Source organism: Heteronotia binoei, chromosome 4 (assembly GCF_032191835.1).
Source record: "Heteronotia binoei isolate CCM8104 ecotype False Entrance Well chromosome 4, APGP_CSIRO_Hbin_v1, whole genome shotgun sequence".
Classification (NCBI taxonomy): Eukaryota; Metazoa; Chordata; class Lepidosauria; order Squamata; family Gekkonidae; genus Heteronotia; species Heteronotia binoei.
Window position 1 is genome coordinate 140,602,578 of NC_083226.1, and position 25,854 is coordinate 140,628,431.

The 25,854-nt window shown below is 41.4% G+C and overlaps 1 protein-coding gene across 11 annotated transcripts in view; it reads right to left on the reverse strand.

Annotated features, from left to right (window-relative positions):
• MAST4 (microtubule associated serine/threonine kinase family member 4) overlaps positions 1-25,854 on the reverse strand; it is a 478,500-nt gene that overhangs the window by 85,600 nt on the left and 367,046 nt on the right. For 7 of the 11 annotated variants that reach the window (XM_060235886.1, XM_060235883.1, XM_060235892.1 and 4 more), the window contains 4 exons: positions 20,864-20,933; positions 14,678-14,698; positions 6,313-6,391; positions 2,139-2,296 (listed from right to left, as the gene is read on the reverse strand). In XM_060235886.1, coding sequence (XP_060091869.1) covers positions 2,139-2,296; positions 6,313-6,391; positions 14,678-14,698; positions 20,864-20,933 — 328 coding nt within the window. The remainder of the gene's footprint in view (positions 1-2,138; positions 2,297-6,312; positions 6,392-14,677; positions 14,699-20,863; positions 20,934-25,854) is intronic. The other 4 variants (XM_060235887.1, XM_060235884.1, XM_060235890.1 and 1 more) reach the window with 1 other exon arrangement.

Consider the following 25,854-nt stretch of genomic DNA (forward strand, 5'->3'; position numbering starts at 1 on the left):
AGGAAAAAAATTAAAAGAACTTCTAGTTACTGTAAAGTTAAAAATTCGGAATAATTTATAATGGTTTAAGTAAAATTAAGCACAAACTTGACTCCTGCTTTGTTCAACCACTTGGATCTAAGCACAAATCCAGTTTGCAGTCAGGTCACACACACTCCTCACACCCCATTCCTCCCACATCTTTTGGTATTGAGATTTGTGATTAAAGTCTCAGTCAGGTTACTTATGAAGTACAAATGCAGAGCGTAAACCAGGTTTAGACTCCTAACTGGGGGAGTGGGGGGGGGAGAGACAGCTCAATTCCAGTTAACAGAGGCATCCATATGTCCTGGATAACTGATTGTTAACCAAGATTATCCACACAAGAAGGTACAAGGAAGGAAGAGATGTGTGGACCTTACAACAAACTGCACAAGCCCTGCACCAAGTCTAACGTCACTTAAGGAAGAGGGATGAATGCAGCCACTGCCACAAATGTTTTTAAAGCATTTCTACTACTACAATAAGAATATTTTAAATTGTAATATCAAAATACTAAAGAGAAAATACTAAATTAGGCATTTAATAGTAAATATTGTGAGTTTATACAATAGGGTTGGATTCAAGCAGAGTTTTTGTTATTAAAAAAGGAAGCGGGGCCCCTTTGACAACACAACGTACTGGAGATTATGAGACTCCACCTTGGACCCATGCCAGTCCGGCTTTCGCCCGGGCCATGGGACGGAAACAGTCTTGGTCGCCCTCATAGATGACCTCCGGCGGCAACTGGATCGGGGTGGCTCGGCAGTATTGCTGCTGCTCGACCTGTCGGCGGCGTTCGACATCGTCGACCACCGGCTGCTGGCCTGCCGCCTCGCCGACGCAGGAATTCGGGGGCTAGCCTTACAGTGGCTCTCCTCCTTCCTCGAAAATCGGGGACAAAGGGTGGCAGTTGGAGGGAAGCTGTCTCAGAGACACCCTCTGCACTGTGGGGTGCCTCAGGGAGCAGTTCTCTCCCCGATATTGTTTAACATCTTTATGCGCCCCCTTGCCCAGATTGCGCGGAGGTATGGGCTCGGTTGTCATCAGTACGCTGATGACACCCAGCTCTATCTATTGATGGAAGGCCGGACTGGCGATGTCCCTATAAATTTGGACCGGGCGTTACAGGCCGTGGCTGACTGGCTCAGGCTGAGTGGGCTGAAGCTGAATCCAACGAAGACTGAGGTCCTTTGCGTGGGCCGGGACGGACCGGAAGGGGAGATCATTCTGCCGGCTTTTGACGGTGCGCCACTGATACCAGTGCGCAGGGTCAAGAGCTTGGGGGTGCTACTGGAATCCTCGCTATCAATGGAGGCCCAGATAGCCGCCACCGCAAGATCCGCCTTCTTTCATCTTAAAAGGGCGAGGCAGTTGGCTCCCTTCTTGGAACGCGACGACCTAGCAACTGTGATCCACGCAACGGTCACCTCAAGATTAGACTACTGCAATGCCCTCTACATGGGGCTGCCCTTGTGTCGAACGCGGAGACTCCAGGTAGTGCAGAATGCGGCGGCCAGGCTGCTAGCGGGACTACCTAGATGGGAACACGTGCAGCCTGTGCTGCGGGATCTGCATTGGCTGCCGGTTGTCTACCGTGTTCGCTATAAGGTGCTGGTTATCACCTTTAAAGCCCTATATGGCCGAGGACCTGCCTACCTACGGGACCGCCTCTCCCCATATATTCCCCAGAGAGCACTAAGATTTTTAAACTTTATTAATTCATGTAATTGTATTATTTAAACCATTGCTGTCTATTTTAACCGAATCATGCTTGTCATGTCTGTGAGCCGCCCTGAGCCCGCCTTCTGGTGGGGGAGGGCGGGATATAAAAATAAAATTTGCTTTGCTTTGCTTTGCTTTGCTTACTCGAATGTACAACAGCCTTGTCGATGGTTCTTCTCCTTACTGTACACCTTTTAAAAGCTGACTTGAAGAGGTGTATAGTAAGAAGAACTTTGTGAGATGGAATGGAGAAGCTACTTGGATCCTACCCACTGTGAGCTACATTAGCGGAGGAATACTTTGAAAGTAAGTTATATTACAGACATAACATTTTATTGATATATTTTTAAAAGCCATATTTACATAGATTTCTACAACCAGATATAACAACCCACCTGAGACTTCTTGAACGTGGTCGCATTTGTGTGGTCCTACATCTATTGTCACTGGCAATGCTTTCAGTGGCACAGAAATGTTTAGACAAAAAATGTAGTTCATCTGGTGTTGGTTGGTATGGTAACTGGTGTAACTTCTCTTGGGAGGAACAGGATGACTGCAATAAACATGTAGAATATTAATCATGGCATAGCCCTAAAGTCATTTAAAAGAATGTATGAATTGCTTTCAGAAATTCAAAGTTTTCAGAACACAGTAAAGAAGAATTATCTTTAGAATTATGCAAAGCAATACAATTACAAACTTTTATTTTATATTCAGTATTTATTTTATATTCAACAGTACAGACACAGGCTTGCTCTTGCAAACAGTCTTCCATTTTTCCACTTGCACTAAAACAAATAAAGCTAGCAAAACTTCTTAGTTTTTATGAAGTTTACATATGAGGTTCACCTGATCCAGGCAAGGCTCTGGTAATGCACTGTACATGGGATTCTCTTTGAAATAATATGGAAACTTCAGCTGGTGCAAACTGAAGGAACTCCCTTACTTAGGTATTCATACCCTGCTTTCTTCTATGAACAGAATCATAGACGCTACAACTGAAAAAGAGATGCTACATTCACAGACCAAAAAACAAACAAAATGTAACTTAACAGCAATATACAGGTTCTATATGTTTTGAAAGTACTTCACTGGCTGCCTATTATATTTCAGGTTCAATTTAAACTACTAGTTATTACTTATAAAGCCTGCCTCTCAGGGCTTGGGAACTCTATATATTCAGGGCTGCCTCCCTCAATGTACTTTGCTGTGACAGCTTTGTTGATCTTAAAAGGTGCCAATGGGCTCAAACTTTGTTCTGTTGCTTCAGACCAACACGGCTACCCACCTGAATCTATCTGCAAATAAAAGTTTGTTACATATTCTTGTAAAACGACACCCTGTGTTTTTGTTTCTAATATTGTATAATGAGCAAAGCTTTCCCATTAATTTTAATTTTTCTATGCTTGCTCTTTATTTTCTGATTGATTGGTTATTAGGAAAATAATGGACCACATGACACATAACCTGACACATAACATCCCTTCCCCAGCAACTTATCATCATGGTGCTCAAGCTGTGGTGACAACTACCAGCCTACATGCTATTGCATGGTTTGTTGCCAAGGTCTGAACTACTGTTTACTGTCTGTTGCCTCTGATCTGAAAATACCTGTCTTATGATGTTTGAATTCTTGATATGTGGTTTTTATATAAATGTTGCATTTATTGTTGTAAGCTGTCTTGAGTCTGCTCACAGGATAGGGTGGGATATAAATTAAATATAATCATACCAATGTTAAACCAAAGTAATTTGCAGTAAACCATTTTCAGAAGGGTTAACAGTACACAATAGCAGCACATGACAGCATTTATAAAGGATTCTGTTCATTGTTGGATTCTTAATGAACTGCAGACAGTTCGGTACTGGCTCGGTACTGGGTCCCATGCTCTTTAACTTGTTCATAAATGATTTGGAGTTGGGAGTGAGCAGTGAAGTGGCCAAGTTTGCGGATGACACTAAATTGTTCAGGGTGGTGAGAACCAGAGAGGATTGTGAGGAACTCCAAAGGGATCTGTTGAGGCTGGGTGAGTGGGCGTCAACGTGGCAGATGCGGTTCAATGTGGCCAAGTGCAAAGTAATGCACATTGGGGCCAAGAATCCCAGCTACAAATACAAGTTGATGGGGTGTGAACTGGCAGAGACTGACCAAGAGAGAGATCTTGGGGTTGTGGTAGATAACTCACTGAAAATGTCAAGACAGTGTGCGTTTGCAATAAAAAAGGCCAACGCCATGCTGGGAATTATTAGGAAGGGAACTGAAAACAAATCAGCCAGTATCATAATGCCCCTGTATAAATCGATGGTGCTGTGTGTACTGTGTGCAGTTCTGGTCGCTGCACCTCAAAAAGGATATTATAGCATTAGTCGCCTGTGTGCAGTTCTGGTCGCCGCACCTCAAAAAGGATATTATAGCATTGGAGAAAGTCCAGAGAAGGGCAACTAGAATGATTAAAGGGCTGGAGCACTTTCCCTATGAAGAAAGGTTGAAACGTTTGGGACTCTTTAGCTTGGAGAAACGTCGACTGCGGGGTGACATGATAGAGGTTTACAAGATAATGCATGGGATGGAGAAAGTAGAGAAAGAAGTACTTTTCTCCATCGTGGGCATTCGATGAAATTGCTGAGCAGACAGGTTAAAACGGATAAAAGGAAGTATTTCTTCACCCAAAGGGTGATTAACATGGGGAATTCACTGTCACAGGAGGTGGTGGCAGCCACAAGTATAGCCACCTTCAAGAGGGGTTTAGATAAAAATATGGAGCAGAGGTCCATCAGTGGTTATTAGCCACAGTGTGTGTGTATATATACATTTTTTTGCCACTGTGTGACACAGAGTGTTGGACTGGATGGGCCGTTGGCCTGATCCAACATGGCTTCTCTTATGTTCTTATGTTCTTTATAAATAAAAGCCATATGGTGGTGGCCAAATCCAGGTCTCCCATTGGCTGAGGGGTGCATTCTATGCACTCCATAAATCATTGGCCCATCACAAGGGGTCATTATGTAGCAGGAGTTCCTTTGCATATTAGCCCACACCCTCCGATGTCACCAATCCTCCAAGAGCTTACAAAAAAGAGCCCTATAAGCTCTTGGAGGATTGGCGACATCAGGGGTGTGTGGCCTAATATGCAAAGGAGCTCCTGCTATGAAATGACCTCTGCCCATCGCAGTTCAGTCTCTGGCCTCCCCCACTGGCTGACTCCCCTGCCCCTGTCTACTACAGCCCTAAGAATGTTGAACAAACTGCCAAAACAGTCTTACCTCAGAGATGGACACATCTCTGACGCTTCTCTCTGTCCTCTCTTTAAACTGGCCTCAGAAAGGGCAGCTGCTCTACTGTGGTCTAATGAAAGGTGTTGCCCACACAGATGGCTTCCCAGCACATGCAGCCTTCTGAAGGCTGTCACAATAGTCAAGGAGCCACTGTTGCATTGTGACTAGGCGACAAGGCCTGGTTCTGCCAGAAGTGTTTCCTCAGAGTACCTGCCAAAAAAGTTAGCAAGTATACCTTTTAGGGTTTGCATGTGTTTTTTTTTTAATTCAGTGCCTTTTCTTCTTCTTCTCTCCCACCGCAAGACCCCAGTCAACCAAAGAAGGGCTCAGTGGTAGAACATCTGCTTGTATACAGTATCTCCAGTTAAAAGATCTGGCAGCACACGAGGCGCTAGACCTCTGCCTGGGACCCTGGAGAGCCACTGCCTATCTGAGTAGACAATACTGACAATCAGTCTGATTCAGTATAAGGCAGTTTCATATATTCATATATCAATGCTGAGCAAGATTAAATCATTATGCTAAGATTTTGCTTACTAAATCATTAGTAAGATTTTGCTAATTAACATAATCACTAAGGGAAAAAAAGAATAGTGCCCTCCTTAGCGGGAGAAAAGGAGGGAATTACACCAAACCTGCATAGTCAAGGGGACCCACCATTCACTTTAAAATTGCATAATGCAGCAACTTCCCTATCTCCACAAGTAACAAAACACTAAGATCTCATCCACAGTGATGGACTTTGTTTGACAAAAAACTTAGGCTTGTAAACACATCCACAGTGTAATCCATCATCCACAGTGATGGACCTTGTTTGACCAAAAAAGCAGGCTTTTTCATTGCTTGCAATCCTTTTACTGTGAAAGTAATACAGCCATCCCATATATTGGGCTTTATTTTCCTCTAGGATATAGTATATTCTAGAAATTTTAGCAACATGCACTGTAGCAACAAACCAGAAGTTGGAGTTCTCCATTTTTAGAAGTTATAGTATATCCAAGAGATGAAGCCATGCCACTTAATTTACATATACTTCCTTTTACATGTACAGCGCTGCTTGTACAATCATCTTCTGCACACAAGATTAATAATCTCTACAGATGTTTGCAGTCTAAATGTCATTATCATTCACACTCCCGAACTGACAGAAGTTGATATATGGCCTGCTACTGACTTCATTCAGTATATAAAATCTATAAGAAACAAACCTTCAAAAACTGCATACAAGGCTGAATGTGAGAATACATTTTAATTAGCTTACATGTACATTACAGTTAGTTATAATTCACTTACTGAAACTGTTGAGCTTGGAGTATTTGTACCATAGCCAGAGGAGGGAAGAGATGCCAAAGACCAACGTCTTCCATCAGTCCTGTTGGGAATTGAAGTTTAGACCACATAAGACAACCATGTAAAACATCACTATTTATTAGTTATTTGGAAACTTTATTGTGCAAAAATAATACATTAATCTGACAATAAAGTTTACAAAATGACACATGAGGATGAAATTAAGACAAAAGCATGTGAGATACTTTAAAATGACTTGCATAAAATAATCAGAGTGTGAATGAGGTGTTCAGTGCATTTACAAAATACTGGAAAAAGGGGTGGGGGGGGGGCAAAGGCTGATGCATTTATACTATGGCTCTAAATGTAAATTTGTCTAACCACAGAGGAAGCAGGGATTGGGGCAAAAGGAGAGCAGAACAACTTAATTCTGACAAGCCGCAGGTTTTCTGGGTTACTAGAAAGGCAGACCACGGACTCAAGATCTGTCCTGTCTTAGAGGAGGTTATACTCCCCTTGAAAAGCCAGGTTCATTGTTTATGAGCACTGCTTGATACAGCAGTGATATTAGAAAATCAGGTGGCTGAGGTGGCTTTAGGTGCTTTTGCCCAGCCTGTTCAATCAGTGATCCATGCCTTAGTTACATCTAGAGTGGACAAATATAAGAACTATAGACCAATCTCATTATTAAACAATGATTATAAGATATACACAAGAATCTTAGCAGAACGGCTTAAACAATATCTAATAAACTTTATAAAGGAAGACCAAGCGGGTTTTCTCCCTAAAAGGCAAATAAGAGACAATATTGGAACTGTTGTAAATATTGTAGAATACTATGAAAGACATCCAGAGAAGAAAGTTGCATTATTCTTTGCGGACACAGAGAAAGCTTTTGACAATTTGAATTGGGACTTTATGTTTGCAGTAATGGAGAAAATAAAGTTGGGGGAAAACTTTATAAGAATGATAAAAGCAATTTATACTGAACAACGTGCAAGGTTATGTATAAATGCAGATCTTACAGAAGAAATTATAATCAGCAAAGGTACAAGGCAAGGTTGTCCGCTTTCACCATTGTTGTTTATAATGACTCTTGAAATCTTATTGATGCAAATACAAGATGATGAAGAAATTGAAGAAACAAAAATTAAAGGATTTTCCTATAAATATAGAGCATTTGCAGATGATATAATGTTTATAAATGAAAATCCTACTCAAGTAACACCTTTGTTGTTAGCCAAAATACAAGATTTTGGAGAATTGGTGGGACTTTATGTTAATAAAGAAAAGTCAAAAACTTTGTGTAAAAATATGCAAGTAAGTAAACAAAAGGAATTGCAGAGATTAACGGGATGTGAAGTTACCCCTAAAGTAAAATATTTGGGCTTGGAAATAACAATGAAGAATATTGATCTGTTTAAAAGCAATTATGAAAAGTTATGGCGTAAAATGGACGAAGATATGATAAAATGGAACAAGCTTAATTTGTCACTGCTTGTTAGAATAGCTGCAATTAAGATGAACATTTTGCCGAGAATAATGTATTTGTTTTAATCTATTCTGATTGTGAAAGACAGTAAACAATTTAATAAATGGCAAAGAAAGATTTCAGAATTTGTATGGGCCGGGAAAAAACCAAGGATTAAAATGAAAGTTTTAACAGATGCTAAAGAAAGAGGAGGATTTCAACTACCAGATTTAAGATTATATAATGAAGCAGTTTGTCTAGTGTGGATAAAGATTGGGTGACGCTGTTGAATAAAAAACTTTTAATGTTGGAAGGTCATCGAAATAAATTCGGCTGGCACGTTTATATGTACTATGGAAAGAAAAAGTTGGATGTTTTTTTTTCTCACCATTATATAAGAAATAATCTACTAAATATTTGGATGAAGTACAAGAAATATGGCAATGAGAGAAAACCATTATGGATAGTGCCAGCAGAAGTAATAAGAATAACAGCTGAGACAGGAGAGGAAAAAGGGATGTCATATAATCAATTACTAAAAATACAAAGCAGTAAAATAAACTGAAAACCGCTGAAGAGTTGAATAATAAATATGATTGCTTTCAAATGCAACAAATAAAAAGTTTGCTGGAAAGCGATTCTAAAACTGAAGGAATAAGACGAGAACAAACAGAAATGGAAAAAGTTCTGCTTGGAGATAATGAAAAATTAATTTTGAAAATCTATAAGTTACTTTTAAAATGGTCTACGGAAGATGAAGTAGTGAAATCTCAAATGATTAAGTGGGCAATTAATGTAAATAAAGAAATACAGATGGACACATGGGAATATATGTGGAAGAACTCTATGAAATTCTCAACATGTCAGAGTATTAAAGAAAATTGTTTTAAGATGATGTACAGATGGTATATGACTCCTAAAAAGTTGGCAAAGATGAACAATAAGATGCCAGATAGATGTTGGAAATGTAAAAAACATGGTTCTTTCTACCATATGTGGTGGACTTGTGAAAGAGCAAAAAAGTATTGGCAGATGATTCAACAAGAGATTTCTAAGATCTTGGGATACGAATTTAACAAAGTTGCAGAGACTTTTCTGTTGGGATTACAAATGGAAAAATTCCAAAAGAAGATATAACTTTAATCTGGTACTTGCTCTCAGCTGCTAGGACATTGTATGCGCAGTTGCGGAAGCAAGAAAAAATACCAGAGAAATAGGATTAGATTGTAAAAGTTATGACATGGAGTGAAATGGACAAGTTAACAAGAACCTTAAGAGACTATCTCTCTTTCTCTCTCTCGGCTTAGCTTCGCGAACGAAAATTTAAGAAGGGTGCAATAGTCCACATCTGCTGCAGGCTCGCTGGTGGCTGACAAGACCAATGCGGGACAGGCAGGTCCGGCCACAGTGGCTGGACTATGATTTAGAAGTATTTAAGATGGAGTGGAAAAAATTCAGAAGATACGCAGAAAAAGAGTGGAAAATAAAAGGACATTGGACAATTTTTGATAATGACTAAATACTAAAGGGAGGAGGATATTAATTTTGGTTCTTATTAATTAAGGGTACCTTTAATATTAAGATTTTAAGTATATAACACCGGCGGGGGTCAAGTAACGGGGGGAGGGGTGGGTAGAAAGTAATATATGGGATAGATAAAAAAGTAATTATTAATGAAGTAAGAAATTGAAATTTATTACAATATGTTACTTATAAAATTGTTTGAATCATAGAGTGGACAAATATAATGCAAAAGGAAAGTTCCAAGCTGTTTGATGCATATAACAGGAACATGGAATGTGAGACGTATGAATCAGACATATGAAATCGTAAAATGAGAAATTTAATGTTTAAAAATTGCAATCCTGGGAGTGAGCAAACTAAAGTGCACTGGCATTTTCAGTCAGAAAATTACAAACGTGTTTTACTCATCGAATCATCAAGTTGGAAAGGACCTCCATGGTCATCTAGTCCAACCCCCTGCACAGTGCAGGAAACTCAAAAATATCTCCTCCTAAATTCACAGGATCTTCACTGCTGTCAGATGGCCATTTAGCGTCTGTTTAAAAACCTCCAAGGAAGGAGAGCCCACCACCTCCTGAGGGAATGACAAATCCAGAACAAATGGAGTTTTGCTAATAGTGAGGCGAGATGTAGCATAGGCAATCAGGCATTACAATGCAGAATCAAACCAAATAATATCAATCAGACTGCATGGAAAGTCTATAAATATGATCATCATTCAAGTTTATGCCTCTACTACAGATGCTGATGAGAAAGAAGTTGAAAGTTTTTGTGCAAGTGTCAAGGAAGAAACTGATCACACCTCTAAACAAGTTGTGCTGATAATCATAGGTGACTGGAACTCAGAAGTAGGAAACAAATCAGAATAAACTATTATTGAAAGGGGTTTGTAGACTCTTTCGGGATCAAGTGCCGTGTTCTACTGGAGAAAGTTTTCCTTCCAGACGTTTCGTTCTCAGCTGCAGCAGCCAAGAAGGTCTGAGCGCCTGCTCCGGCTGCAACGCCACTGAGGATGTTCTCCGCAGCTGAGAACGAAACGTCTGGAAGGAAAACTTTCTCCAGTAGAACACGGCACTTGATCCCGAAAGAGTCTACAAACCCTAATGATGTTACCAGCCGTGAAAACCTGAAATCTTTTATTATTGAAAGATTTAGACTAGGGGCACAAAATGTAGTAGGAGACTGACTCATAGAAATTTGTGAGGACAACAATTTGTTCATTGCAAACACATGTTTCAGGCAATCATGCATATATGAACATCACCAGAGAGCCAATACAGAAATCAAATCAGGCTATGGCAGGGCATCTCGGACCCATGCTCTCCTGCTTTACAGCCATGCCTCACAAGTTCAATACTCAAAAAAACATGTTTTTAAAATAATTATATCTGTGCTACTTCAGCCATGCTGCACCCTGCCCTTCCGGTCCTGTGGCTTCTCCAGTCCTCATTGCACTCTGCTTGTGATTAGTCAGCTGGTGGGCCCAAAACTAGCAGCTGGCTGCTCCATGGACTGACTCTGCTGGGCAGCAGCAGCCTCACTACACCTGCACCAACCTGGGTCATGTGACCCAGACTGGCTGGGCACGCACAGTTGCAGTGAGGCCACCACTGTCCAGTGGCTCTCAGGAATTGGCACCAAGTCAGCCACCAACCTTCTAACCCTCACCTTGCGCTTCACATCCAGCACACTCTATCTCCCACCTATATCTCTCTCCCTTGGTTAATGGGCTGGGATTAAGAACTGGAGCCCAAAAACAGCACTGCCCTATGGGAGCTACCCAGTGGCACCTAATGGGCTGGTGGGAGCCACCCAGAGTCTCTCATCTTCCTTAACATTAGTGCCACATGCCTGATACCACTGCATGGAAGTAGACAGGCAGTGCACATTTCAAGGCAGTTTTCTGCTTGATCTTGTGGCCAGAAAGGCATGCTGAACTTCATGGGATCAAGCTGCAAGAGCCACAGGATGACCTCTTCCTGCTCATGAAAGCTTTCCTGATCAACAGCAAAGTGTTAACTAAAGAGAGTGTTAACCATTATTCCCTTAGAGCTGGCATATGCCTGTATTTATTTATTTTTTATTTTCTGAAGTCTACTCTAAAGCGATGTCATGCCCGACCAGTTCCCTGGTGCCCCCCCCCCCCGCAAAAAAAATTCTGGCTACAGGCTTGAATTAAGAAAATCTGCTTATGTTTCATAGAATCAAAGAGTTGGAAGGGACCTCCAGGGTCATCTAATCCAACCCCTTGCACAATGCAGAAAACTCACAAATACCTCTCTCGGCGACAGTAGATGGAATACGGCAGAGAGGCCAGTGTAGATGGTTTACTGCTGCCTAAACCATAGCCTGCTTTTTAAATTTAATTGCATTAAATCCCACAGGCCCCAGATCTCACTTGGGGGAGTGTTCCACCAGGCCAGTGTCAGAGCTGAGAAAGCTCTGGCTCTGGTTGAGGCAGACTTCTTTTGGGCCAGGGATCACCAGCAGCTGTTGGTCTGAACAACAGACAGGACACTTTGGAGAACATTAATTCATAAGGCTGCGAAAAATCAGAATTGACTTCACAGCACCTAACACATGTGCAATGCTTGAGTCTACTACATAGCCCAGCAATTACATGAACTACCAATTTGTTCCCAAGTCCATTTCAAGGTGCCGCATTTGTCTTTTAAAGCCCTACATGTCTTGGGACCAGGGTTTCTGAAGGGTTGTCTTTTCCCATATGTTTCTGCCTGGGAGAAGATCCAAGGGAGAGGTCCTCCTAATGGTTCCACCAATCAAAGAAGCTTGTCTGGTGGGCACATGAGAAAGGACCTTTTTGGCAGCAGCCCCACAATTATGGAACAACCTCCCAAGGTAGGTGTGCCTGTACCCTTCACTTTCTATCCTTAGAAGACAACAGAAAATAGTTTTATTCAGGACTGCATTTGACTAATTTAGTTTTTATTTACTGGCAGTCCTAATTGGAGATTTTAAATTACAGTCCTTTATGTGCTTTTCATAGTCATTGTTTTATTTATATTGTAAGCTGCCTTGAGTTCCACAAGGTAGAAAGGCTGCTAATAATTTTTTTTAAAGTTCTTCAACCCTTTGAAGAACTGAGTTAATTTCAAGAATGATAGAAGGTTTGGTTTGTAGAACCACCTCATTATTCTGCAAAACTCTGGAATTAGGACCCTGGATCTACTTCCCAGCCAGGTGTTTCTGTAGGCTGCCATGGTGGAAGCCAAAGCTCTTGGTGACAATTGGATACTGCCTAAAAGAGGAATAACTGCAAAAACTAGTGCCAGGGCTATTTGTTTCAGTTCATGCTTCCAAGATGCCACTGTCTGCCAAAGAAAGATCAGTGACACAGAAGAAACTAGCTCTAGAGAGCAGTGAATTAGCCATGGAGACCCTAAGAGATGCAGAAGAGGCCTCAAAAGTCTTTCTTGGTGCAAAGCGTTATCATATGAATCCTTAGGGGGTTCTTCCGACTCTGCAACAATGAGTGAGGCGGAGTTGATTGCTGTCCCTGGAACATCTACCAAATATAACATGAAACAGTCACTAGACTCTGCAACTAGGGAGTTAAACATACAAATCACTTGGTGATTACATTTGCTCTTTTTGGAGTGTTCAATTTAGACCATCTTATCAAAAACCACTGAATAAGGCAGAGAGGTTTCCTGGATCCCTGCAAGGTGACTGGCAACATATGCCTCCTTCCCCTTTTGCTCATTTGACAATTCCAGAATCCAAGAACTTATTGCAAATTTTTGTGAAGTCCCTTTGGTTTCAGTCTTTCTTCTGCACTAGAGTACACAGAGAGTACAGGGATGAGATGGACCTGGTCTCTAGGAACTGGCATGTGAAGGAACCCAGGGCTATGTCCTCTCTACTCCCTGTTTAATACCTGTGTGTGGCCAGTTTGTAGTATTATCCAGAGTTGTGAGATTAGGCGTTATCAGTATGCAGATGACACAAAACTGTACACATGTTTCTGACTACAGCTTCAGATTAGGTTATGTGGTCAAGTAACTATGGGAGAACAAGATAAATTCAGACAGGAGCCAGATAATACTGATTAGAATGGCTGGTGTAGCTATAACTTTGATGTATTCTGTGAATGGTCTGGACGTATTCTGTACACAGCCTTGCAGATGGATAAAAAGGTTCGTGTTGTTGCTAAGTATGCCTTGGTTAACTAACATTTAGTTCTAAAACTGTGTCCACTCCTGGATGTGGCCAATGTAGTTATGCTACTGTAAACCTCAAGTCTAGATTACTGTAATGCACTCACTTTGGTCTGCTTCTGAAGACCGCTTAAACACTTCAATTCATACAGACCACAGCTGCCTACTTGCTGAGAAGATTTAATAAACTGAGCCATATTACTGATATCCTGAAACATCTATACTAGCACCTGTTTCAAAGTTCAATTCAATGTGCTAGCTTTTAAACTTTAAAGAACAATCTGGGACCTACATATTTTCTAAATTGCTTCTTCAGGCACTACACACCCTCAAAATCAGCTGTCATTTACAGTCCAAACAATCAGGGACAATGGGACATTTTCACCTTTGGCTTTTTCAGTGGCAACCCCAGTCAGAGAATCACAGAGTTGGAAGGGACCATACAGGCCAAATAGTCCAATCCCCTGCTCAATGCAGGATCAGCCTAGACTCTCAGCATTCCTGACAAGTGTTTGTCCAGCTGCTGCATAAAGACTGTCAGTGAGTGGGAGCTCACCACCTCTCTTGATAGCTGATTCCACTGCTGAATAACTCGTACTATAAAAAGGTTTTTCCTAACATCCAGTCAGTACCTTCCCACCCTTATTTTAACCCATTATTGTGAGTCCTCTCCTCTGCTGCCAACAGGAACAGCTCTCTGTCCTCTTCTAAGTGACAGCCCTTCAAATTCTTAAAGAATCTTCCTGCATTCTCCTTTCCTCCAGACTTAATATCCCCAAGTCCCTCTGCCTTTCAGGCTGGAACAGGCTGTCTAGAGATATAACAGAAAGTATTATCTCTGGCAATCTTTAGGAAAAAGTATAAAGATGAACTATTTGAAGTGTCTTTTAAAACTGTAGTGTTGTACTGATGGTTTGATTTATTGTTGTTTTTTAATATTTTATTTAATGTTAATTTATAGTATTACCTGTACATCTGGAAACGGCTTTGAGTATATGACAGAAAAATATTTATATAATTATTTTGAATAATTAAATAAATGGGAAAATAACTCCAGCATTTCCCCTTTCCCTCTGGGACAAATGGCCTGGAATGGAAAAAACTTATGGAGGGGGGGGGGGATCTAATGAGAAATGAAATTTATAATCAAATACATAAAACACAAAAGTCGAGTTATCAATTTTATGACATTTACCTTTCATTTCGGTGCCCATGACTGCAGCGTAATTGTACCAAGCAAGTTTAAAAAAAAGCGGAAGAAATATATAATTTGCATATACAATTCAAACAAAATTAAAACTTAATTCATATGACATTTTACATTATTTCTGAGTGTACTGAGCAGGTGCCAGCATTACACCCCTAAATCTTTACTCATTAAGACTTTGCTGACCATTAGGGACACAAAAAAGATGCAATTAAAAAATGGACCTCTGCCTTCACACTACCAAGTTGTGTCTTTTGCCCTGCCTACCATCCCACCAGTACAGACACGGACCAAACTTACTCCATAATTCAAACACCTGAATTGTTTGAATTACAGAGTAAGTTTGGTCAGTGTCTGTACTGGTGTTTTGATTTATCTTAAGCTCTAGTTCTTCTCAGTACATATCCATTTCCAGTAATGGTACCTTGAGACACACTGAGGAAGGCCATGTAGAGGATGTGTTTGGCACCATGTAGAGGGGTGCTTTGTCACCTTTGATACATCCATTAAGCAATAAGAACCAAGTAGTAAAGAGGACATGTTTTATAAGTCCTGTTCCAGTATTAAGAAAAAGGAAGTGTGTGTGTTTTAACTAAGATACAGGGTGGTTCCTCATGGAAATATTTTCAAAATGTAGCAATTATTAAAATTTATCAACTCTGAAGTATGATATTTAGAGCGCAATCCAGAGGAGGGGGGAGTCTTTGAGGAGTAGACGAGCCGGTATGTGGGTGCAGGAAGGGTTTGCAACAATGTACGACCGGCGCCGCCCCAGTGGAGGGGAGTTCTGTGGGTGGGGGGATGCACGAGCGTCACTCTGTCCAAGGGCAGCGGCGCCTAAGGGCTTCGCCTGAGCAGGGGTGAAAGTGAGGCAGAGCGCGGCATTCAGGCGGAGGAGAGGGTGGAGTTGGGGGCGCGGCCGGGCTTAGGCAGCTACCTGAGCAGTTTGGCCCATGACATGCCCCCCCCCCCCCCGAGAGGTGCAACTTTATGCCTGCAAAAACAGCAGCGTGCCCCATAGGCACTCGTTGAAACCAAAAACAAAGACTGCCTCCACCGCTGTGGAAGCTGGCAAACCACTTAGGGAGCGACGTGATTGCCTCGCCAATCCCCTTGAGCCTCAGGCTGACAAGCCCCCTCCCCAGCACCCAGTCGTGGTCTCCCCCCTCCTAGAAATACTTCTGCTCTGGCCGTGCACAACTCAGTTGTTAGGGAGAAGAGCGCATGGTGGGAAGCTCTGCCAGCAAGCTCCCAGCAATACAGACTTAGAGTGATGGACAGGCAGGCACGTTGGTGACGGGTTGTGCACTCCACGGTTGCTTTGACAGTATCTTTGACTTGTGAGGGAGAGAGAGAGAGAGGTCTCTCCCCTGGGGCTAACTGCTCGTTTCCAGGTCTCCACAGGTTCCAGGCTCCCAGAGGCTCTGCATGCAAGGACTGTTGCCCATGGCTGGGTAAGTTCCACTGTCCCCCCCAGCCTCCCCCTCCCCTCGTTCTTGACCGCTCGGTGTGCGAGCGTTTCTGGCACTTGAACCAGGCAGTGGGCTCCAGCAGGGGCCATTTGCTGACCCTGCTCCCCTGTGCTGCAGCCTGGTCCCTTCCCTTGGTTTGCCCTCTGCCGCATTCCCAACCCCTGGCAGGGCACAGGGTGTGTGTGTGTGTGTGTGACAGCTGCCCCGATGCGGGGAGGTGGGTCAGAGACTGTCCCTTTAAGAGAGCGCCCGGCTGAAATGCAGCCCGCTCTTTCAGCCACCGCCCCTGCAAGTGCTCTTCATCTCTATCTCCGTTTTGCAGGTGGGACTCCAACACAGAGGCTTCCGCGTGTGCCACTCCACCGCCCCCCACTCCCTCAGCTGTTTCTGCCCACCATTCAGAATGGAGCCCAACCCACAGCGAGACTGCCCAGCGCGCGCCAGGGAGACTGTTGCACTCTGTTCCAGAAAAATAAAGTCTGAGCTGTGCCATCTGTTGCCTCTCCTACTTCGCATCTGCTGCACATTCCCTGGGCAACCCCCCCCCCATTAATGGCCTCTCCGAGGGAATGCCTGGGAGAGTGGGCAGACTTGGTTTTTGGGGGGAATGGTCTATGAGCTGCCATGCTGCCCCGCATGGCTGGACAGGGGAGGGGAGGGCCACCCCTCAGCTTGCCCGGGCTGACAGCCACCCAACCCCACAAGGCTGTTGTGCACAGGACACTAAGGGGGAAGCTGATGAAGTGGACTTGTTCTGTGGCTGATGCACTCGCACTCTTGAGTTCTGCGGCCCCAGGGGGAGGTGTTCCGTGCACATGGCAGGGGGTGTCAGGGCAGCACAGGGGGTCTCTGGGTGGGGGGATGTCTGCTGCTGGGTTGCTCACTCCCAGACACGCATTCCAGCTGCTATCTATGACAGCGAACTCCTGCACTTGGTACTTCCTGCTTGTCTGCCTGCCATTGGCAGAGTCTCTGACAGCGGGAGGGTGTGAGGGGATTGACGATTTCTCCATGGTCTCGTGCGGGCCTGCCTCACCCCTATCCCCACCTCGCCACCAAGCCAGGCTTCTTGTGCGCGCATGCCCAGCCTCACTCTCATTTTCTCCCCATGTTTGTGGGCTGTCTCTCCTTTGCCTGTGATGGTCTGCCCATCATTGACTCCGTTCTCTGTTTGGGGGTGGGTTGGGGATGACTATCAGCATCTCTGGGGCTGCCTCTCCCCATCCCTGACTGTCATGAGCCGCAGTGTATGCACCAGGCCTGGCCAATGGGGGGGTGGGAGGTGGGCTGACCCTCTCCTCTGGCTGCGTCCGCCTCCCTTCCATGCCTCCGCCAGCGGTGTTGCCATGGCAACCGTCTCCCTCATGGCAAGCTATGCCTCTCCCCTCTCCACGCTCCAGCGTGCCAAAGTCCTCAGGAAGTCTACTAGCGGCATGGCAGCTACGCCGTGGCTGGCCACCCCTTAGCTCTGGATTGGGCTGCCCAGCTACAACAGTATGGAAGAAGAGGACAGTTTAAAAAAACCTGATTTTTGCACCTACAAAGTTCTAACACTTCACACAAGCCATATTGCATGGGTTGTAGTGTATCTGAGCCATACATGTATATAAGTTTTTCTGTTTTCTTCTGTGAGTGAGGGGAAATTTAGTATGCACAACTGGGTTTTCTCTATGTATATGGAACCTTTTTCTCCAGTGAAAGGCAGAAGCTGCCTTTGCTATTTTGCATTGTGCCAATGGTAGTGCTTGTAATTATGAGAAAATTAGTAATTATATGCAGGTTGACGTGTAAAACACGAAGATCAGTAATGTAAAAGATGCAATCTGTGGTCCAAAAAACTTGTTGTACTGTCAATTATTGTTCTGTGAACTATTATTTTAAAAATATATATAACTTGGAAGGAATTTTTTTTTGAAAAGCTGAAGAATGAAATAAATGCAAAATATTAGATGAACTCAAGCTTATATTTTTAACAACTAAAATGTTTATTGGGCCATTATCACATCTTTATTTAAGGATACAAGGAGCAGACCTTGGTTTTGTTTCCTTATTCCTGCCTGCCACAGAATGTTAATGTCAACACCAAAAGATCTTGCAGGTTAAAATGGGCAACATTTGGGGAACCTTGTACAGTTCCGCAGGGCCTGTAAGACGACCCTCTTCCGGCTAGCCTATACCTAGCTTGAGAATTTTAATGTAACTTGCCGGATTTCTTTCTTTTATATACAGTTGAAATATTTATTAATATTTATTAATATTTATTGATAACCATGGTTTTATCTGTTTTTATCTGTTTTAAATGCTGATCCCTTTATATGTTAAATACTGTAATTTTGTTGGATCTATCACTGGAAGCCGCCCTGAGCCACTTGTGGGAAGGGCGGGATATAAATCCCAAATAAATAAATAAATAAATAAATAAAACAGTCTTAATTCAAATGCAAGACTAGGTAGGGCTGCTTTCACATGTTGAATAATGCACTCTCAATACACTATGGGCGTTTTCGCACTGACCTTTTACTGGTGCAACCACCCTCCTCACGCCGGCGGATCTGCAGGGATTTCGCACCAGAAGCACCGGCGCAGCCAAAAGAGCCGGCTACTTCCGTCGCGAAGCCAGCTCAAACGTTTTCCTGCTTCTTGGCGGTTTCCGTTTGAGCTGGCTTCGGGACGGAAGTTGCCGGCTCTTTTGGCTGCGCCAGCGCTTCTGGTGCGAAATCCCTGCAGATCCGCCGGCGTGAGGAGGGTGGTCGCGCCAGTAAAAGGTCAGTGCGAAATCAGCCTATGTGAAACAGGAAGGAAAGGAAAGGTCCCCTGTGCAAGCACCAGTCGTTTCCAACTCTGGGGTGACGTTGCTTTCACAACGTTTTCATGGCAGACTTTTTACGGGGTGATTTGCCATTGCCTTCCTCAGTCTTTTACACTTTCTCCCCAGCAAGCTGGGTGCTCATTTTACCGACCTCAGAAGGATGGAAGGCTGAGTCAACCTTGGGCCGGCTACCTAAATCCAGCTTCCGCCGGAATCAAACTCAGGTTGTGAGCAGAGAGTTCAGACCACAGTACTGCAGTACTGCTGCTTTACCACTCTGCGCCACGGGGCCGCTGAAACAGGAAGACCCAGTTGCAAATGATTGCTGTAATGCATTATCCACTGAGTGAAGAAAGCAATCCTCAATTTTTTCCACAGGTATGTCATAAAAAAGAGAGGTCCTCTTAAATTCACACATAACAGAGTTATGTCCAATAATACTTTGTGTGTGTATATATACATAACATTTCAAAGAGTGCAATCTTACATTAAGGGTCTTTCTTCTTCCTATTAAGTAAATACAGTAGTATATTGAACACATTAGATAAAACAAGGTAAGGAAGGTCACGAATTTTAACAACTACATCATATGTTACCTTTTACTTGCATTAAAGCATATAGACTTGAAGGTATTCTCCATCACAGTGTACATAATGGGGTGAGGGGATGAATACAAATAACATAAATATGACCTAAAACATCACTCCAGAGATCTGTGCATGCTTTTAAAAATACTTTTAAATCGTCTGTGAGTTCATTTTTTTTTAGTTTAACTCCCCTTCCCTGTTTTTTCAGTATGCCATTGAACAGTTTCTAGGGGGAAAATTAAAAATTATCTCCTGAAAGATTATCACGGACCCTCAAGGCTAAGAAACAATATTGAACTCTCAAGTAAAAAACATTCAAGTGTAGTTCTTAGCCATTTTTGCTACAGTTAAGTAAGTGCCTGTTACCTCACCTACAGTGAATCTACAAGTAAACTTAGTGCCACAGTTTCTGATTATCCAAAGAGGTCAGTTATGTAAATGAGATATTACTGTGCCATTTCAAATATATCTTCCATGACTGTACCAACATTATTTCTCACATATGCTTCCGGATAAAATACTCTCATCCTTCTCTTTGGAGTTTTAAATTCTGTATGTTCTAACACAGGAAGGACCAATTCCTAGCAAGGACATCCTTTTCCTCAATTTTTTATTCTCTGTTCAGAAGAAGGCACCTTCACCAGTTGACAGCATCTGACAAATGGCAGACTCACCTTTGGATACGTCAATCTAGACTTGCAGTTTAGTTAATACAGCAAAATGACATGGCAGCTACAATCTCTCTTGATACGTCCCTACTGTCACTAAATTCTATCCCAGCTGGCTCCTTTTAATTTGTGGGGTGTCTTGTTTGAGAATCACTGAGGTAGGTAAACTCCCATAATACTATATATAATGAACCTGCTGAAAGCTATGCAATAGATTAGGCAGAGCTAGCTCGCAGTAAAATAACTCACTCTTGAAATGTATTATTATATTCCATGAGACAATTAACAAGTTTTAAAATAATATTAAATATGTCAATTATTACAAATCAAGGCGGCTAGTTTATGATCCAGTGCGAGGTTCCATATTCTGTTTCCTGTGTTGATTAAAGAAAAGCAGCCTTCTGCTCTTGTGAAAGCAAATTCTTTATAGTTTGACAGCTGTTGAATGCCTGATTTTTAAATAAAGGTGACCTTATGTATTGCAACTATTGAGCAATATAAACCAAAATATATTAAGAAGGCTAGCTGTGTTTCATCTTAATAAAAAATACAGTTCTATCACTTTCTTAATCATATTATTAATAAATATGCACACAGTATAGTTAGGACATGTTAAGAAACACACACATATTTCCTACCTTCGTGCAAATGAAAAGTGGGCTGAGGCACTAGGAGAGAAGTTTCTTGGGCTATCTTGAGGACTGCTCCCTATTAGGAAAATGAGATAACAGGAACAAAATTAGTTTATGGAGTTTTAAAAAGCTATCAAATATGCACTCAAAAAGCAAGCTCTCAAACATGTACTCTTTATCTATATATTACTTTTACTATCTAATGTACCACCCAGTTTTGTCATAGCAGCCATGACTAAAGCTGTTTTTGAGCCCATGTCTCTTGAGTATATGCAACCTGCTCATCTGCATCCTGACTTCACAACAATGCAAGAAAAATTAGTCCACTTTCTTACAGAAAGCTCTGTCTCTTTTTAAAAAAATACAGATTGGAACATTCTTTTCCTGAAGTTACATAAGGTACCTCTCTGTTTTTGCACATTAACATGTATCACCATGATAAAACATTGGAATATATATATATATTTTAAAAAAAAAATTATGTTCTATTTTCTTTGTCTATTACTCTACAGCTGTTATACTCTGCAGCTGTTGTGCTATTTTATATGCCATGAAGCACACAATGAAAATTAAATGGAAAAGTTATTCCCAAGACTGTTAAGACCAAGAGGTGATCTCCTTAAATTATATGACGATGTGACTGTTCACTGTGAAGAGGACATTTCCTTTGGGGGCTTGTTACTTTCTTACATTAGACCACTCAGACTGCTGCTGAACACTGAGAAAGCTTGGCAGACAGCTGTTGAGGGAAAGTTCACCAATACTCTAGCATGCCTGTGCCTCTCAGCATGCATAATTAGAGCATGAGGTCTGTCTACAGAGGAAATGTAAAGGCGACACCAGCAAAAAAAATGTTTTTATGAGCAGTGGAGCCTGTCAGGAAATATATAAATGGCCTTCTAGAGACCAATGATAAGAATTCACTTTAATGCAATGAAGAAATTATAGTTTTAGTGGATAAAGTTATTAGACATACAACTTGTATTTTTCTCTTTGATTGCGTTATTCAGTTTCAAAAAAGTAAGAAATTACCATCAGCCTATCTACTAAGGAATAATGAGCTATAGGAAATTATAAAAACATCAAATATTATTATGGTACATGATTAATTTATATTTGAATTAATTATATTAATCAAAATTTATATTTGAATTAATTATATTAATCAAAATTTATATTTGAATTAATTATATTAATCAAAATTTAAAACAAAATTAAATTTAAAAGCTTTTTATTTTCAGGATTTTGTCAAAAAACCATGGGGTACAGCTCAGCCATAGAGTTCAAAAGCATAAGAAAAGCTCTGCTGGATCAGACCAATAGTTCATCTACACAAGCATCTTGATTCCCACAGCAGCTAACCAATTGCCCTGAAGTGCTGATGGATCTATTTCCATGTCTAATTCCCATTTAAAGCCATCTCTGCTAGTGGCAGGGTAAATAAAAACCAATTACTTTTTTTAAAATTAAAAACTGATTTTTACATTTAAGTTGGTTTTTTTTTTTTTAATTTAAATTGTTTTCAAATAAAATGCTTCTGGAAGAAAAATCTATCTATAAGTTTTCTATTTAGGACACATTATAGTCCAAAGGTTATTCACCATGAAATAAGGATTAGTTTTTAATTATGTAGCATGAGGCTGTATATTCATGCAATGTTTATATTTTTTGGTAAATGAATTCCATTAATCCATTCACAACATGTTCTTCCAGAGGTTTCTGTAAGATTATTGGGCAATTTTTCTATCTAAAAGGTATTATCACAGATGCTCCATTTTACAGTCCTCAAAACTGAATTTGTGTCTGCAGAGATCACATGCCTCTTCTTCACAGAAAAAAAACGTTATAAAATAAACATACAGGATTAAGAAACTTCAGTTCTATTGGTCCTCTGCAAATCTATGCACACAGAATCAGCCCCTTATCTCTTAAGTGCTAAGTTTCAAGAAGTTTGATGAATATAAAATTGTCTGGGTGGAATAGGTCTGGAGAAGGAAGAGAAGGATATGTTAAGAGCTAAGCATGAGGAGGGAGGGGCAAGCAGTACAAATGGCAGTGAAACTTTTTGAGCAGAATACTCCAGAGATTGTGAGGTCTTCATAAGCATATCCTCACAGAAGTGTAAGCAAATACAAGAATACATATCCTATATAATGTTATTGTTTTAGCAGATAAAACAATGTAAATGGTTATCGTTATTATTTGTCTCCTTCCAATTAAGTAAAGCAGAAAAGTTGCCCAAATATGAATAATTAACCTATTAAACTGGAGACAGTTCACCTTGCAGTGATTTCACAATTATCCATATAACTAAAACTAACCTGAAACGTTACTATACTAAAATGAAATTTTCATCTGGGTAGTAAATATTAAGGCCAGCAAAAATTAGTTCTTTATATAGAAAACAATTATTTAAATTGAGTCTTACTGACTAGTGATTTAAATCAAATCCATTCTGTCTAGTGGCCATCACTACATCCCCAGGCAGCTAATTTCACAATTTATTCACTTAATATTTAATGGAATATTTCAGGGGTGGCCAACGGTAGCTCTCCAGATGTTTTTTGCCTACAATTCCCATCAGCCCAGCCAGCATGGCCAATGGCTGATGGGAGTTGTAGGCAAAAAACATCTGGAGGGCTACCAATGGCCACCCCTGGAATATTTTAATCTACTCCACATCAACTTCATTGGGTGGTCCTGAGTTCTCCTGAGGGAGAAGATCTCTCTACCATTCTCACTATTTATTTTCTTTTATTTGCTTTGGATTTATATTCCGCCCTCTCCACGAATGGACTCAGAACAGCTAACAGTCAATCAAAAGAACAGTATTAAATAACAGCATTAAAACAATAAACTTAACAATGTTAAAATCAATTAAAACGGCACTGTGGTGCTACTCAGAAAAAAAATAGATGGGATCACAACCTTCTTCAGCAGGCAATTTAGTTTGTATTGGTTTTACAAGCACTTTTATCTGACAGCAGTCCATACGGTGGTCCCAGTTGCTCATAGATGATGTTGCTCAGCCAATATTAAACTGGCAGTCCTCTCCCATTTAGCTATTGTAGGCCAGTTGAAATAATTCTGTTTTGCAGGCCCTACACCATCATGTCCTTCTTTAGTATCTTCTATGCTAAATTGAAAGTCCCAGAATCTTTATATTTCCTTAACTGGAAAGGCACTTCAACATCTTAATCATCTTTGGTTTCCCTGCTTTGTACTTTTTCCAGCTCTGAAATATCATTTTTGAGATTATTTTTGACAATATTCCAAATAAGGTTCCATCCTAGAGCTACATCTTACAATACCGTCTGCTTTATTTTTAATTCCATTTCTAATATCACCCAGCATGGAGTTGCCTTTTTGCTGCTGTCACACACTGAGTCAACATTTTCATCAAGAGATCCACTATGGACCCCAAGGCCTCTTTCCATCTCAGTCAGTTAATAGCCCATCAGCATACACTTGAAGTTGGGGCTTTCTGTTCCAGTATGCATCACCTCACACATACCTACATTGGACTTCATTTGCAAAAATGTTGTCTGCTCACTCAGTTTAGAGAGATCCCCTAGAGCTCTTCACAGTTACAATTCACTGACCTGAATAATTTTGTATTTTCATTTTTTAAATCATTCTAGGTCAAGGCAGCAAAATTTTTGTTCCCTACAGGAAAACATTTCTGACACACTGTGACACATCTTTTATTGGGGACTAGCATAATGGTTCTCATTCTAAATGAACTGTAAGCACTAGGCAACTTGAAAAACAGTTCAGCTCATTTAATACTAACAGGATTTTCTCCCATCCAATAATAATTTTTAAAAGTAGGTGAGGGATATGTCTACCACACATAATTTCTAAAATATAGCTACATTATACATATACTTATGGTAGATTTCAAAAGATGGAGAAAACTAGAAAAATTATTTTAACTGAAATTTTAAGGACACTATGTATAGCAATAAGCAGAGAAGAATACTCTTTCTGGACCAAGATGGTCTGCACACGAACACTCCCTTTTCCACTGAACTCCACTTTTTGGGATCGGCAATTAGATAAACCTATCTCCTTTAGCAATGCATCATCCACAATGAAGAATAGAAAACAAAAAAACCGATTAGTTAAAGATATAATTATTAACTGTATGAACCCATTAAATATGCTCAAAAGTTTCTGGATGCTGGAATTTACAGCAGTTGGCACAGAGCCTACCTCCCACCTGATTGCTACTCTGATTGGCAGCTGGCACATCATTCTAAACTGGCTGGGCAAGTGCCAATAACTTTGCTTTCAGATGATGGAAGAATAGAAACTCTTTTCTCTTCCCGTCAGAAGCATCTTCTCTCCATTATGAGGAGATGCTATTTTTTGGATTAGATGTTATCAAGTTGATAAATGCAAATGGAGAGCCAGTTTGGTGTAGTGGTTAAGTGTGCGGACTCTTATCTGGGAGAACCGGGTTTGATTCTCCACTCCTCCACTTGCAGTTGCTGGAATGGCCTTGGGTCAGCCATAGCTCTGGCAGAGGTTGTCCTTGAAAGGGCAGCTGCTATGAGAGTCCTCTCCAGCCCCACCCACCTCACAGGGTGTCTGTTGTGGGGGAGGAAGGTAAAGGAGATTGTGAGCCGCTCTGAGACTCTTTGGAGTGAAGGGCGGATATGAATCCAATATCCAATATCATAAGAACATAAGAGAAGCCATGTTGGATCAGGCCAATGGCCCATCCAGTCCAACACTCTGTGTCACACAGTGGCAGTATATGTGGCAGTGTGTGTATATACACACACACACACACACACACACACTGTGGCTAATAGCCACTGATGGACCTCTGCTCCATATTTTTATCTAACCCCCTCTTGAAGCTGGCTATGCTTGTAGCCGCCATCACCTCCTGTGGCAGTGAATTCCACATGTTAATCACCCTTTGGGTGAAGAAGTACTTCCTTACTACATCTGAGAAGTGGCAGGGAAGAAGATATACAAGATGGGGA